Here is a 15166-nt window from a genome sequence, read left to right on the forward strand (position 1 = left end):
CTTTCACAACCTCTGTTATAATCAGTGGACACCAGTTTTTCAATGTCTAAATGCAAAGTAAGTAAGCGTGTATGTACATGCAGAATGCAGAGTATAGCCTTTGTTATAATCTGTGATCCAGATTACAATTGGATAGTAGCTGAAAGGTGTACAGTGAGGTCACTTGTTGCGTGACAAACTCTCCGTCTCGTGCTCAAGGTTTGTCTAAGATTTCAGCTGTACAGCCTCCACAGGTTACAAAAAGGGCAATCAAATCTGAGTTGTATGGGGCGGCGGGGGTTGTGATCAGTGCAGGTAATGAATTTAGTTGAGTGGTGTAGTGCTTGTCACAAAAAGATAATGTTGTGAACATACAAATTTTCATTGTGATCTAGTAGTAGAGACATTGGAAAACTTGCTGTTAGAAATGTCAGATTTCCCCAGTGAACATGTTTTTAAAAGCAGTTTGTTACCAATAATATTGAGTCTGAGGCAACAAAAAAGGGTAAACGGGTTCACAATTACATGTCCTTTCTTTTCAATTGTCAGTCACGCCAATAATGACGTGCTGGTTGATGACGAACTGCTCGCACCGTATATATAACTACTGCTTATAAAGATTGTTGATTACCATCTAGTATGTATGTGTTTGCATATCAGCAGCTGTTGACAGAGAAGAGCATTCTTTTCACGACAACAAACCATAATCACAGATTTAAGAGGAAATGCATTTGAGACTGGCTTTAGGCACTCTGCACAGGATTCAGTCTACCACTGTGTTATAAATCATCATGGTTTTATCTTGACAGCATGATGATTTGTGTCTTTGTGGAAACCCCTCCGTGATTCACCAAACAATTACCAGAAGTTAAAATTACATGGAAGCCTGACTTGGTTCGTAACAGTACCACAGAATACGCAACAATAAAATAGTGTGGAGCTCTTGTTGTGTCTTACTCACTGATTTCATGATCTGACATGACTGTTGAATTCTCTTTCACACAGTTCACACTGCGGACTTGCATCATCTGGCTTTTTTTTGCCAGACCACATATGCAATTATCAAATAAGGCTTTGCACTATTACAAACTACACACATCCAGCCAGCCATTAGGAGATGTTTAAAATAACACACAGTAGATGGACTGTGATATTTCTTCAAGTATAAAAGTGGCTGAAATAGCAAAAACATTACTTCATTGCATTTTTACATTATCTTCACAGCTCATGAAACAGAGAAAAAGAGAGATTGTAAACAATTCCCTGCTGTAGTTTTAGAAGTCCATTGTATTAATAATTTAGTTTCTTTGTCTCTGGCCAGAGGCCGAGGGTTAGCTTATGCTGTCTGGTATCAATCTTTCTTCATCTGTCTGCACCTGCCCTTACTTTCAGCACCTGATGGAAAACAACTGCCACACTGGCACTCCTACTGCAGACCAACACATCTGGTAGACACATGGCAGCCTGCACATGGCCATCAATCACACACATTAAAAACCGAGATCTGTGCCATTCCCTCAGGACCTGAGGAGTTTTGAAAAAAAGAAGGCATCACAACAAAATATATCTATCATCAAACAGTGAAGCTTATTTGTTAAATCGTGTTTTTTAAAGAATTTGAACAGATTCAGTTTTGGTTGGGTTAGCAACTTTCCCTAATGTTTTTTTTTTTCCTTTACCATTTTACTGTCCTGTTTCTCAGCAAACTGTTCCAGGAAAAGTTGCTCAAAACCATATGGTCAAAATATGCAGCTTACCTGGACTTGCTTGATGGGATTCCTACTGGAATCCCAAAGCAGTGAACTGAAACAGACAAAAACACAACTCAGCTAGATCTGTCTCTGTAGAAACCGGCTGGTGAGGATGCTAGGTTTACAGGTCAACTACTACTACTAGCAGAGATTTTAGGATTTTGGAAAGATTAAGATTTTGCCTTGAGAATAGGAAGCACCACAAGTAAAAACAAGCCAGAGCAACTAGACCAAAAATATTTGTAAAGCATTATTTCCAAACCTGCTCTCTTCACTGACCAGGGGCATTGAAACCTGTCCATGTGGGTAGAAGGTAGAGAAACTGAAGAAACACACTCCTCGATGTCAGGTCAGGTATTTAATGACAACGATGAAGGAGCCCTGCAGCAATACACAGAATAGCAACATAAGCTAAAACAAATAGCTAATTAATATGTGATGCTGTGTAGCAAAGGTAACAGTATGAGCTTAACCAAGCTTGATAGTAATGAAAATAAAATACTAAGACTTACAGGAATATGAACAGAGATGAACCTCCAACCACCATAGCAGGAACATAATAAACAGATACTCACAAAATGGCCGACTACTAACTGAGCCAGTGTAGCACTAATAAGATACTGCCCCCTAGTGGCCAGGAGTACTCCTCATCCCCCCCAGTCCGTAAAGCTATGAACAGAAATAGGTTAACGGACTCAGTCCCTTATCCAATGACCAGTCTCAGGCTCGTAGCGCATGGGCGGCCTCCTCGTGCGGCCCGGCTGCACAAGCAGGGGCAGCGACGGTGGCGACTGTGACACCGTAGGAGACGCTTCCGGGGTGACATCCGCAGGAACGGGGTCACCGCAGGTCCCGAGGCCAGGGGATGTCTCATCAGGGGACGCCAGCGGGGAGGTGTCCAAAGCGGTGTCGCAGGGTCCATCCAACATCCGTGGGACGACCCCCTGGGGCATCACAGGTCCAGGGTGAACAGGCGCGGACTGGTGTTCCAGGGCCAGCGGCGGCAGCGCAGCTGGCTGCTGTCGGGTGTACGAGGAGGCTGGCGTGTAGCTGCGGAGGAATCGCCGGTTGCGCAGAGTCAGGCGCCCCGACCCGTCGACCTTAATCCGATACTGATCATGACTCAGCGACTCCACCACCACGCCCGACCTGTCCCACTTGCGAGGGCTCGGGCCTTGCTGATTCTGGAGGAACACCCTCTCACCAAGCGCCAACGGGCGGAGAGGCCTTGAATGAGCTCTCAAAGACTCCGTGGTGCGGGACATCCGGGTCCGAAGGGCATCTTCCTTCGCTGCCCATGCTTGGCGCCAGAGCGGTCGGACATGCGGGTTTGAGAACTTCTCGAGTCTGTTGATGAAGGATAACGAATCTCGAAGAGGTCGACCAAAGATGATCTGCGCTGGTGAGAGGTTGCAGTCGGGGTCAGGCGTATTTCGCAACCGCAACATGGCACGCAGGAAACGGTCATTATCAAGACAGCCTGTCGGGCCAGTGTTGGACATCAGGAGGCGCTTAGCAGCCTTCACTGCAACTTCCGCCCTTCCATTCGACTGTGGGAAGCCAACAGAGGACACGCGATGCTTGATGTGCCACAGGCGGAGGAAGTCCTCTGTATGGCTTGCCTTGAACTCCGGGCCACCGTCGCTTGAAAGTTCCTCCGGTACGCCAAAGGTGGCGAAGAACGTGCGCAGATGGCGAACCAGGCCAGCCGAGCCTCCCAGATCGGTGCTCGCTGTAGAGCTCAGGACCTCTACCCAGCCTGAGAGTCGGTCTCCAACAACCAGGTAGTGCCGGCCCCCGTAGTCGAAGAAGTCAGCAAACACCGCCTCGAATGGGGTCGACGGTGGCGAGGACGGTAGGGGGGGTGTGGCTGCCTGCGATGGAGCATTGCGGTTACAGTCTGCACATCCGTGCCTGGTGGCCTGGATGTCCTTCGACATCCCGGGCCAGTAGACTATGGCGCGAGCCTGCTGCTCCATCGTAGAAGTCCCTTGGTGGGCGGCATGAAGGTGGCGAAGTACCCTCTCACGCAGCGATGGAGGAACCACAACACGGTCGCGGAATAGTAGGACGCCATCCTGCGCGTAGACAGACTCGCATACCGGTGACAGACCCATCAGAGCAGGGTCGTTCGCGTCGATCCCGCCCCCGTGCTCAATCAGGTGCAGAAGGTGGCCAAGACATGCATCAGCTGACGTCTCTTGTGCGAGAAGGGACCACGAGATAGCCCCAAGGTCCTGCGCATCATCACGGATGGAAGCCATAAGTGCTGACTCTACGGCGTCGGGCACACTTGGTGATCCCAGAGAGAGGCCATTCGCCGAGCCTGAGGGGGAGGGATGTCTTGAAGTCGCGTCAGCGGCATGGTTACTCTTGCCGGGCAGGTGCACGATGTCAAAGCGCCATGGGAGGGTACGCTGCTTAAGTCTGAACAGGCGTGAGTTTGTTATCTCATCCAACGTACGGTCGCCGAAAATCTTCACCAGAGGCTTATGGTCAGTGACTACGACGAGGTTGTCACATCCCTGTGTGAAGTACCGAGTCTGCTCCAGGCCCCAGGCCACGGCCAGGGCCTCTCCCTCGATGGCCGCATAGCGTTGCTCTGCCGAGGACAGGAAACGTGAACCAGCAAGGGTGATCCTCCATCCACCCGTGCAACAGTCTGGCACCCCAGAGGTGCATGCACAATGTTGTTGGAGTAGGAAGTAACCAATGCCGCGCTTGGACCAGTCAGGGCGGAGGCAGGTGCGTCTCTGCATGTCGTAGATCTCCACGCCCTCACGGATGGCTTCAATTATGGCTAGTTTGGACGTCCGAAAGGCTTCCTCCAGGTCAGGGGACCACGAGAATTTACAGCGTGGGCTCAGGAACGGCTTGAATGGTGCCATCGTGTCGCGCAACTGGGCGTAGTTGGCCACCTGGTTGACAAGGCCGAACCAGCTTCTGACATCAGTCGTAGAGTCCGGGGTGGGGAAGTCACGTATGGCGTCCAAGTACTTCGGGAGTGGTTCGATGGTAGTGTCTGATACCCGGAAACCAGCAAAATCGACGCACCTCTCCGCGAACTGAAACTTATCCGGGTTTAACACGATGCCCGACCGGCCAACACATGCCAGAAGGTCGATGGTCCTCCACCAGTGTTGCTCCAGGTCAGAGTCATAGTGGATAGTGTCATCCACACAACGTTCCTTACACTCAAAGTCCGAGAGGATGGCATCAAAACGGCGGTTGTAGCCATCACCCGACGATAGGAAACCTTGCGGAGCCCTGGTGTAGCGCCAGCGGCCAAAGGGCGTGATAAAGGTGGTCAGATGACGATCCGATTCACGGAGAGGCACACTGTGATAGCCGTTCCAGGCGTCCGTGACGGTTTTCCAGGTGTCCTTTGGGATGCGACGTGCGAGGTGGAATGGGGACTCGGTGGCAAAAGTCTCACGTAGGCAGAACTTGTTGAGAGGTGAGAGATCCACGGTCCTACGGGGGGAACCATCGTGCTTTCGAGTGACTACCATACGATGGCACCATGTCACCGGTTCACCATACGGGACACGTTCGATGACACCAAGGGCTTCATCCCGGAGGAGGTCGTCATAGACTCTCTGTTGCCAGTGCAGAGGCACGGTGGCCGCGGTGTGGCATGCTTTGGGTGTGGCTCCAGGGTCCACATGTATTTCAACGGGAGGCCCATCCATGCATGGCAAAGCTCGATGAGGGCAAGTGTTGAATGTAGATGAAGCATATCTCTCAAGTAGCCAATCCCTCATCTGGCCATTGTTCTCCGGAGTACAAGGGAATGGTAATGTCACTGGGCGAAGCGGGGGGACTGCACGCAGGGGACATGAGCACTGGGTGTCATGGAGATCCTTCGGGTACTTACAGCCGCTGTTGGTGGACCTTGTAGCATTGACAGACGAGGGCTTGTTTGTTGAGTCAGGAGCGCCAGGGCCGTGCTCCTCTCTGGGTCCTCCCGCGCTGGTACTCAACGGGAAGTCCTTAGGCAAGAGGCCGAGGTCAAGCAGTGACTCATAGGAGAGGTACATGGCACGGACCGAGCTGCTCACGTAGACCATGGAGTGGCAGGATTTCACGCCACCGCTGCAGGGAGCTGTAGAGAGCCTAGCAAAGAACGCTCCTTCAACGGCTATGGGGGAGCGGTTGGCGGCTGACAGGCTGAGTTTCACTGGACACAGGTCATCGTGCGAGAACCCACAGGCAAGGAACTCCTCCAGAGACCAAAGGTCAGACTGCGCCCCGGTGTCTGCAATAGCAGATATGTTCGCCTCGTGGTCCGGGCCCCGGGTGTCGGGTCGGCTTCCCGGTCCAACAGGCTCGTCGATCGAGATGGTGATCGACACGCGGGGGTGGTCCCTCAGCTTGGCCCGCCTCCATCCTCCCTTAGAGAAAATGTGGTGCTCGAGCCTGACGGTTGTGGGTTTGTTGACATTGCTGAGTGTCGTCTGAGTACGGCGTCGACGGTGACTCCTGTAGTGTGGGCCTGGGCGGGCTCCAGATTGAACTGAAGAAATCTGGGAGATCGGCTCTGACTCAATGGCGGCCTGTTGACTGTCAGTCGATGGCTGTTCCCGCCTCTTTCGTCTGCGGGTCCTGTAGCAGTCGACACAAACTTGGTGAGGCTTGGTATTCCATCCACGAGGCCCCTCCGTGAAGACCTTAAAGGTGCTCCTGCAGTCTGGGCACGAGGCTCGCTTAGCCTTGTCTACAGGGGCTTGGGTCGGGGCGGGGCTCATTTGTGGATTTTTCTTCAGGCGCTGGAATGACGACATGGCTGATAGGGTGGACGACGGGAGTGCATTGCGGGCCATTTCTTTGTTTTCAACTAGTGCAACCACCTCGTTCACTGGTTTTGTCAGGATGTCAGGCGTCCCCAGTATGTCGCGGCGTATGTCCGAGTCATAAATCCCGTTGATCAAAACATCACGGATGATGTGGTCGGTGTAGTCTACATCCTTGCCACACTCGCACACCGCCTTGTAGGCGCAGGTCTCTGCTTTACCCCGCACCCTGGCGGTGAAGGCGCGGAATGCTTCGTCGCGTTCCTGGTGTAACTGAAGCAGCTCGGTGCGCAGGACACATGTAGCGACTGGAATGACTGCTAGTGAACGCATGGCAGCGATCAGATCCGGCAAGGTCCCAGAAGTGGCATTGGGGTTAGCCTTCAATAGGTTATCTCCGAGTGTAGGCCCAGCGCACTGAAACAACTGGAAAGGGGCCTGGGCTGCTCCTATGCCTGAGCCGGTGCAAAAGACCTCCCAGCGACGGATGAACACGTTCCATTCCTCTATCGATACGCCAACATCAACTTTGGGTCGATCGAGCTTCGGGCCTTGAGGAGCTGGGGCTTGGGCCAGCGCAGCCATGACAGGCGGTGGGTTCTGATGGGCAAGTCCATGATTTGTCAACACAGCAATGGCGAGTGCTTCAGACACGTCACCGGTCTTGAACGTGCAGTTGGGAACAGAGCACTGAATGATCACCATGGCTCCTTCATGAAGAAACACACTCCTCGATGTCAGGTCAGGTATTTAATGACAACGATGAAGGAGCCCTGCAGCAATACACAGAATAGCAACATAAGCTAAAACAAATAGCTAATTAATATGTGATGCTGTGTAGCAAAGGTAACAGTATGAGCTTAACCAAGCTTGATAGTAATGAAAATAAAATACTAAGACTTACAGGAATATGAACAGAGATGAACCTCCAACCACCATAGCAGGAACATAATAAACAGATACTCACAAAATGGCCGACTACTAACCGAGCCAGTGTAGCACTAATAAGATACTGCCCCCTAGTGGCCAGGAGTACTCCTCAGAAACTACTCAAGAGGAAGTCAGTCAAGGCTGATGTCAGTTACCTGGCACTCACATTCATACATGTGGGAAATCCAGATGACCTGCAGCCACTGGACTGTGGGAGGAACCTCTAGGTGGGTCAGTCATCACACCCGCCACACTAAGCCATTACTTTTACTGGCTGAAATGAACGTTTCTGGCTTATTGTGTCAACCAATTATTCAACAAAAATATTCAATATTCACCTTAAATGTATTTACTTGAATAACATAGAAAGTTTTTACCCAAATCTTGGTTAGGATCCTTGGAAGACAGTGCTTTCATATCTCTTATTGCCTGTCATCTCCTTCCATGCCAATCTTACAAGTGAAATTTGCATTGACACAGTTCCCTGTCAACAGTTGCACAACTTTCATGACGCATACACTTGGTTGACGCTGGTGCTTTTTCTGTCATGACTCAGACCGCCTTAGGGTTTCTCAATGAAGAAACATCACGTCGCGTATATAATTTGCTGACCCGCTGTTTGCTCCTGCTTGCACTGAGATTCATGCAATGTGGAATATTTTCAGAACGTATACATTTCTATAGACTCAGGAATGTGATTTCATAAGTACCTGCAAAGGAAGTAAACCAGACAGATATGAGCTCAGAATTGTTTTGCAGTCCAATGTAAAGGTGATCCAAGCTGATACTGTACTCCGCGGTCACTGTAAAATAGAAATAGCCCAAACAAAGCGAAAGTACTCCAAACAGAGCAAAGAAATGGTGCACTGATTCCTACTGATAGAGGCATGGCTGTGGGCTTTTAAAAGTGGAAATGTTCTCACACCTCTATTGAAATCAGACAAAGAAGGTATAATATGTGGTGATGAAGTTTCAGACAGGGGACAAAAGAACAGGTCAGTGAAAATGAGGCGAGGGACAGAAAGGGAAAAGAGAAGGATGTGTGTGAACGGGTGGGAATGAACCCGTAAGAGCTGCAAGCAGGTATTGATTACATTTTTTGTGTGCCAGTGTGTGAGTGTGTGTGTGTGAGAGAGAGAGAGTGAGAGTGTGTATTCTTCCTCTTATGAGGAACAAAACCTTGGGATGTGTATGAAGGGAAGGGAAGGGAATATGTGCCCTTTTAAAAAAGATTTTTTTTAAAAAATCAATACTTGGGTTTAGGGTTAAATTCTGGTGAATGTTCATTGTAATCATTGAGAATTTGGTGGATTAAGGTGAATACAGGCCACACTAACTGTTCATCAGATGTTACAGTGCAGGCATTTCTCCTGTCTATCTGTACAGTATATGCTTTTCCATATGTGATATATCTAAGAGAGACACCAGCTGAAAAAGAAAAAGAAGGTTTCACCAGTAAGCATGCAATTTTTACTAATTCATTTCTACTTTCATGCAATCAAAATCAAAAGGACAAGTTGAAAATACAGGGGAATGTTGCTCACTGCCTGATGACAAAACCAATAGGAAACTAATCATCAATATTGAATGGTATATAAATGAATACAATATTCAATAATTTATGACATGCGACAGACACACAAACACACGCGTGTGTGCTTGTGTGTAGACAGAAAGACAGAGAGGACCAGTGAACAAACAACAGTGTGAATCACTCGGTGACAAGCAGGGAGGCGTGGTGCAGAGGGCGGGGCCAAGCCCATGTCTTGGCATCAGTCTCCAGTCCAAGCCCATCTTGGCTTTATAAAAGGAACCCGGTCCTCCTGGCCTCACAGTCACTCAGGAAAACGTATCCACCTACTGTACTTGGTGCATCTTCTCACAGTCTCATATCAGCCTCCAGCAAGAAAACATGGGCAGACAGAAGGTGTATTTAAACAAACTTGCCCGGTTCTTCCAGATCCGTAATCTGCTGCTTCGACAGGCGTTGGCAGAGTGTCTTGGCACCCTCATCCTTGTGGTAAGTGTGTGTGTGTGTGTGTGTGTGTGTGTGTGTGTGTGTGTGTGTGTGTGTGTGTGTGTGTGTGTGTGTGTGTGTGTGTGTGTGTGTGTGTGTGTGTGTGTGTGTGTGTGTGTGTGTGTGTGTGTGTGTGTGTGTGTGTGTGTGTGTGAGAGAGAGAGAGAGAGAGAGAGAGAAAAATGGAGAGGGAAAGTGTTTGCAGGGAACTTTCATCACATCCCTGAAATAGTTGCCAAGCCTTAAATGAAAAAGTTACAAAGTTCATTCTTTGAATATAAGTATTGATCATAACTGAGCTCAAACCTCTTTCTTGAGTGTTTCTCAAGTACCGTCACTAGTCACTTTTCTTTCCTGTTGCAGCATAATCAATTACTCTCTATGTGACAGTGTTTGCATTCTATCATTCGTGATGAATGATTATAAAATGTAATTCATAAGCCATACATAGACTTCAAAGGGACTGAATGACACCCTTTGTATGAGAAGAGGCAATGACTGCTCTCCATGTTAAGTGTTCCTTGAGCTACATGAGTGAAGAACAAACAAGTATCAGGTTGCTAGACTGTTCCTGTGGTCAAAGTCATATTTACGATTCACACAGCAATATTTGCCTGGAGCTGGGATCCAGGATCCCGGATCCCAAACCTCATGACATTTTCATTGTCATCACTTCACAGGGAGGTAGGGTATGTGTGTTTGTATGTGTGCATGAGATATGAACAAGCATGTTAATTCAGTTCCAAACAAAACCTCAGCATCACAGGTGTTAAACAGCAGAAAGTATTTAAGTTATCTGCCACTAACACAGACGGATGCGTTTCACGGGACATTTAACTTAATTGTGTTTTGTCTTCCAGCTTTGCCACATGCAGTCATAAAACCAGAACCTAAATCTCACATGTGTGTTCTACTTTAAACACAGGGATAAAAACCCAGCTTAGTGGGCAACCTAGAGGCTCCTGTAATGGTTTAACATTCACTTTATAGCTGAGTGTACTGAGTTTAGTGACTCACTGCATTAAAGCCAAATATGAAGCTGTTAGGGCATGCTACATAAATCTGATTATAAGTTTATATAAAACATTTTGAGCATCATAAATATTTCCATCTGATGGAGCACAAACTTAATCCAAATTACACATGGACTAGTTATAAATTAACATGCAATGCAGTGGAAAATAACACAGCAACAACAATGGCTGTTGCTGATCAGATAAATTAGCATTTTATTAAGACTACCAATAGCATTGAAAGGTGTGGTGCGGTCTTATAATGGGTGACACATGGCAATGGCAGCAATGGGAGCGTCAGTGACAGAACAATAGGTGTCACATCACGCACATGCCTGAAATAATCTTGCTTCCTGTATTAGAGATAACAGAGATCTATCTCAGAATATCTTTGACACCTTCCTCTTCCCCCAGATAAGACCATTAATACCTGGTGACAGATTAAACACAGCAAAAACGCTAATGAGTAAATAATCTGTCACTGTAAAGTGACTTGGAGAGATATGTAATTTGCAAGAGGGTGTGTGTAGGTGTGCACATGGGCGTGTGTACCTCTTTGTCTTTATGGATTTGGGCATTCTTGGCACTGTGCCACTAACTCAGCGCAACATGGTAGGATCATTACACAGGATACTTTTGAAGTAGAGAAGAAAAAATGTCAAGCACTGATTAAACTGGTTGGCCACAGGCTGGTGTGACTTTGAAGCTGCCCCCTATACAGGCAATGTATTTGGCTGTCTCGCTCTAACTGTTTTTTTAACCCTTCAACCCACTCACAAAACATGTACAGTATTTTCCACTTCAAACAACTTTTCTCTGCTTTGACCTTCATAGTAACCCTTAGGGGATTTCAGGGCTCTTCATGAATTTCTGAAAATTTGAAAAGATTATACTGGTAGTGATTTAGACTTGGTTCCCAGCCAGCAATTTTTTGTGTGTGTCTTTGTTTTCTCTTCTGTCTGTAGCTCCTTAACAGTTGGCAAATGTATATTTCAGTAGTCTGACTGCAGGTTTTTTTTTTAATAACCCCCCTGATTGTACTGAAAGCTGCAAGTAGCTGCATGGATGTACAAGTAGATGCATCAGGCAATTGAATGTAGGTTAAGGAAGTGCTGGGGTGGAGTTAACCTTCAAACATAACGACATCAGCTGAAATTACTCAACAGAGTGAAGATTTGAGAATGATCACAATTCCCAGGATAAGTGCTGATTTAAATTAGACTTTTCTTGTGCAACAAAATCCAAGTAGGGAAATTGCACTTGCGAGGTAATGTGCAATGTGATGCTGCTGACATGAAGAAGAGCAAAGTCTTAGGTTTTGCTTTTTTTTTCATATGACATACTGTATGTCAAGGTCTAATGGCTAGGCAAAATTCTAACACGAGGGTAGATATGTAGTGTTTTTCCAGTGCTGGCTGGACTCATCAGGGGAGGAAAAGAGTTTAGACTGAGCTCATTGATGATGAACGCCCTTTAGGCGCCAGTGCCTCCAAGTGTGGTTCCCTCAAACTAACCTCAACATCTGAGTTGTGGGGTCTGACTGAAAAGCATCCTCATCAGCAGGCTTTAGGAGCAGCAACCTCAGCATAGACCACACATACTTCTTTTACCACACAGAGAGGATGCACGCTAACAAACACACCCAGAGAATTACACAGAATAGCACCTGCTTGGCAGTGCTGTGCATTCTACATTCCCTGTGCTTTTGCTCCAAAAAAACGATGTTTTCCCTCATTCAAAATGAAATTGAACTTTAGTTGTATTTTTCCCTCTCCCAGAGAAATCAACTGGGCAGTAGCGGTGACTCTCAAAGACAAAGTCAACACAGTGACCTTTCTGCAAATACAGTATACTGCACTCCCTTTAGGAAAACAATAGAACTCATTTAATGCTGAGTAGAGCTCATTTAATGGCTCTTTGTTTCACTGGTTTCAGTGATAATGATCACATTTCCTCATTTCATTCCTTGGCTTGACCTTGATGGACTGACAAGGCATTAAATGATCAGTATTCATAATGCCGCATTGAGATACTGGTGCAATTGGTGCAACATTGAACAGGGTTTACATCTCAGACCTCTTCATATCTAAAAGGTTACTCAAGTAACATTGACTTAACACATGAGGTTAAACTTAAAATCACTCTCACTGTTTAGCTTATCAGTTATTTGTTAAGAGCTCTGAACTGCACAAACCTGTTTGAAAAGTTCTATGAAAATAAAGTTTGATTGATTCATTGATTGATACCATATAATTCATTATGTAACTTGTTGTCTGTATACAGGAAGTTTTAGGCAACTAGTGTAAACTTGTTCTTCTCCTCTTTTTCTCCAGATGTTTGGCTGTGGTGCTGTGGCCCAGCTGGTGTTGAGCGGCGGTTCCCATGGCATGTTCCTCACTGTTAACTTTGCCTTTGGCTTCGCTGCCACCTTAGGCATCCTGGTCTGTGGCCAGGTATCAGGTAGGCAAACGATTTTAATGAAAATTACATCATCATAATTCACTTTCTCAGCGACTCATTTGCTTTTAGGTCATCTGCCTGACCACATTGTAACCTGATCTGTCCCTTATAATCGATCAGTCAGGGCTCTGAGTCTGTACTTAAAGCAGTAATGTTTGTTCATGGTCTATATGTACTGACCTACTGTCTCCATGTACATTTTAAGGTGGTCATCTGAACCCTGCTGTGACCTTTGCCCTGTGTCTACTCGGAAGAGAGCGCTGGAGAAAATTCCCAATGTACTTCCTTTTTCAGACTATCGGTGCATTTTTTGGTGCTGCCGTCATTTTCGGCATGTACTACGGTAAGAGACGACTCCAGATTTGGAGCCAAATATAAAGAAATCTTCTTGTTACAATCATATATGAACAGAATCATGTTGCAGGTTTCAAAAAGTCTAAGTGCATCTAAGAAAGCTGTCTGATTTTGAAGTTATATTGTGTTGTCTGCATACATTTAGATGCCCTGTGGGACTTTCCTGGGGCTTTCAATGTGACTGGACCTAAAGCCACAGCTGGCATCTTTGCCACCTACCCTGGAAAACATCTCACTATTGTCAATGGCTTCTTTGATCAGGTACTTTCTTGAAATGTACACAAACTTTTACCCTAACAAATATGGACATTGCAGCTCAGGTGCCTCACTTATATTCTCCTCTCATGTCATTCTCTCCAGATAATTGGCACAGCAGCGCTGATAGTTTGCATCCTGGCTATTGTGGATCCCCACAACAACAGCATCCCCCAGGGGCTGGAGGCCTTCACTGTGGGATTTGTGGTCCTGGTTATTGGATTGTCGATGGGCTTTAACTCAGGCTATGCTGTCAATCCTGCCAGGGATCTCGGACCACGTATTTTCACCTCTATTGCTGGGTGGGGCAGGGAAGTTTACACGTGAGTGCCCAGTTTTTATAATTTTTCCTCGTTATTTATTGTTTTACATATCTTTTTTGCAGCATTCTCACATTGCTCACTATCAAATGCCCCCAGTTGTATTCGAGACAATGTAAAAGCATATTTGTATAACTCTATAACTTTTATCCCTTCTTAGGGTTAGAAATGGCTGGTTCCTGGTGCCCGTTTTTGCCCCATTCATTGGTACCTTCATTGGTGTGGTCATCTACCAGTTGATGGTTGGCTTCCATGTGGAGGGAGAAGTACGTGACAGAATGAGCTTAGAGGAAGAAAACGTCCGACTCGCCAGTGTCAACGCAAACAATTCCAAAGAGGCCACCAAAGAAGTGCACTGAGTGTGTGAGACATGTGCTGCTATACACACTAAAAGATGCACATTCTGTAAATACACACGTCAACATCTTTCCTTTCCGCAACAGTGAAAGCCACAACTGTTTTTTGACAATCCATCTTTGCAATCCAAGATAGATGTGTATGTGAACGCAGGCCAGTCTCTTTACATTATCATGTGATTATACAGTATTATATGATACAAAGAGACAATTGTAGGAGTGTAGCGGAGTGAAACACAACATCAGAAACACAGAATTACATTAATTCTTTAAAGGGACGAACATTTGGATCCTAGTATCTTAAGCACTCTGGTTTGAGCAGTATTGTATGCTTCATATTAATGTAGTTTATCTCTTTTTAATATAGTTTTGCACATCTATATGCTGTAGATATATTGAGAGAGGCGCACATCTGTCCCAAACAATTTCTTTGCATTTTGTCAGTCCAGAGTCTTTCAATGTAAGCATTTGAATTCAGGGAACTTGTCAGTAAATTGGGAAATAAAAACTTCAAACTTTAAATCTCAAAATACTCAAATAACTGCCAGTGAATACCTTGAATAGCTTCACAATATTGCACAGTGAGAGGAATGATCTATGCAGATGCTCTGTTGTTTAGAGCTAACAGATGGTGCTGAGGCTACATCCTTCCCGCAGCATTCTTCACTTCACCACTGCCACCTTAAAGCAGCCATATCAAAACTGCTGTATACTCCCTTTGCCCTGTAAAACATTTATCTTATTTGTACAGCAACTATCAGTCCTAAAACTGTTATATTCATTTGTTATGCCTGTTCATGTTTTTTTATTATGTGTATAACTCCATGTTTGGGTGCTAAACTGAACTGTGAGCACCTTTATATTTTGTATGTAGGTTGAGGGGCAATGCTTTTGTACTGATACAATAAAGTCCTGTTTTTGTATTGTTGCAGGCATGT

At 46.3% G+C, this 15166-nt stretch overlaps 2 protein-coding genes across 3 annotated transcripts in view; one reads left to right on the plus strand and one right to left on the minus strand.

Moving 5' to 3' along the window:
* rhobtb4 (Rho related BTB domain containing 4) overlaps positions 1 to 15166 on the minus strand; it is a 539043-nt gene that overhangs the window by 73159 nt on the left and 450718 nt on the right. The window lies entirely within an intron of this gene.
* On the plus strand, positions 9309 to 14231 carry LOC310992015 (aquaporin-3-like; the record flags this gene model as incomplete). Its single annotated transcript, XM_083979969.1, has 6 exons — positions 9309 to 9473; positions 12817 to 12943; positions 13149 to 13286; positions 13443 to 13558; positions 13658 to 13875; positions 14033 to 14231. Exons 1-6 carry the CDS (start codon positions 9366 to 9368, stop codon positions 14229 to 14231), a joined length of 906 nt encoding a protein of 301 aa, XP_083836095.1. The 5' UTR covers positions 9309 to 9365.

Source organism: Trachurus trachurus (assembly GCF_905171665.1).
Source record: "Trachurus trachurus genome assembly, chromosome: 9".
NCBI lineage: Eukaryota > Metazoa > Chordata > Actinopteri > Carangiformes > Carangidae > Trachurus > Trachurus trachurus.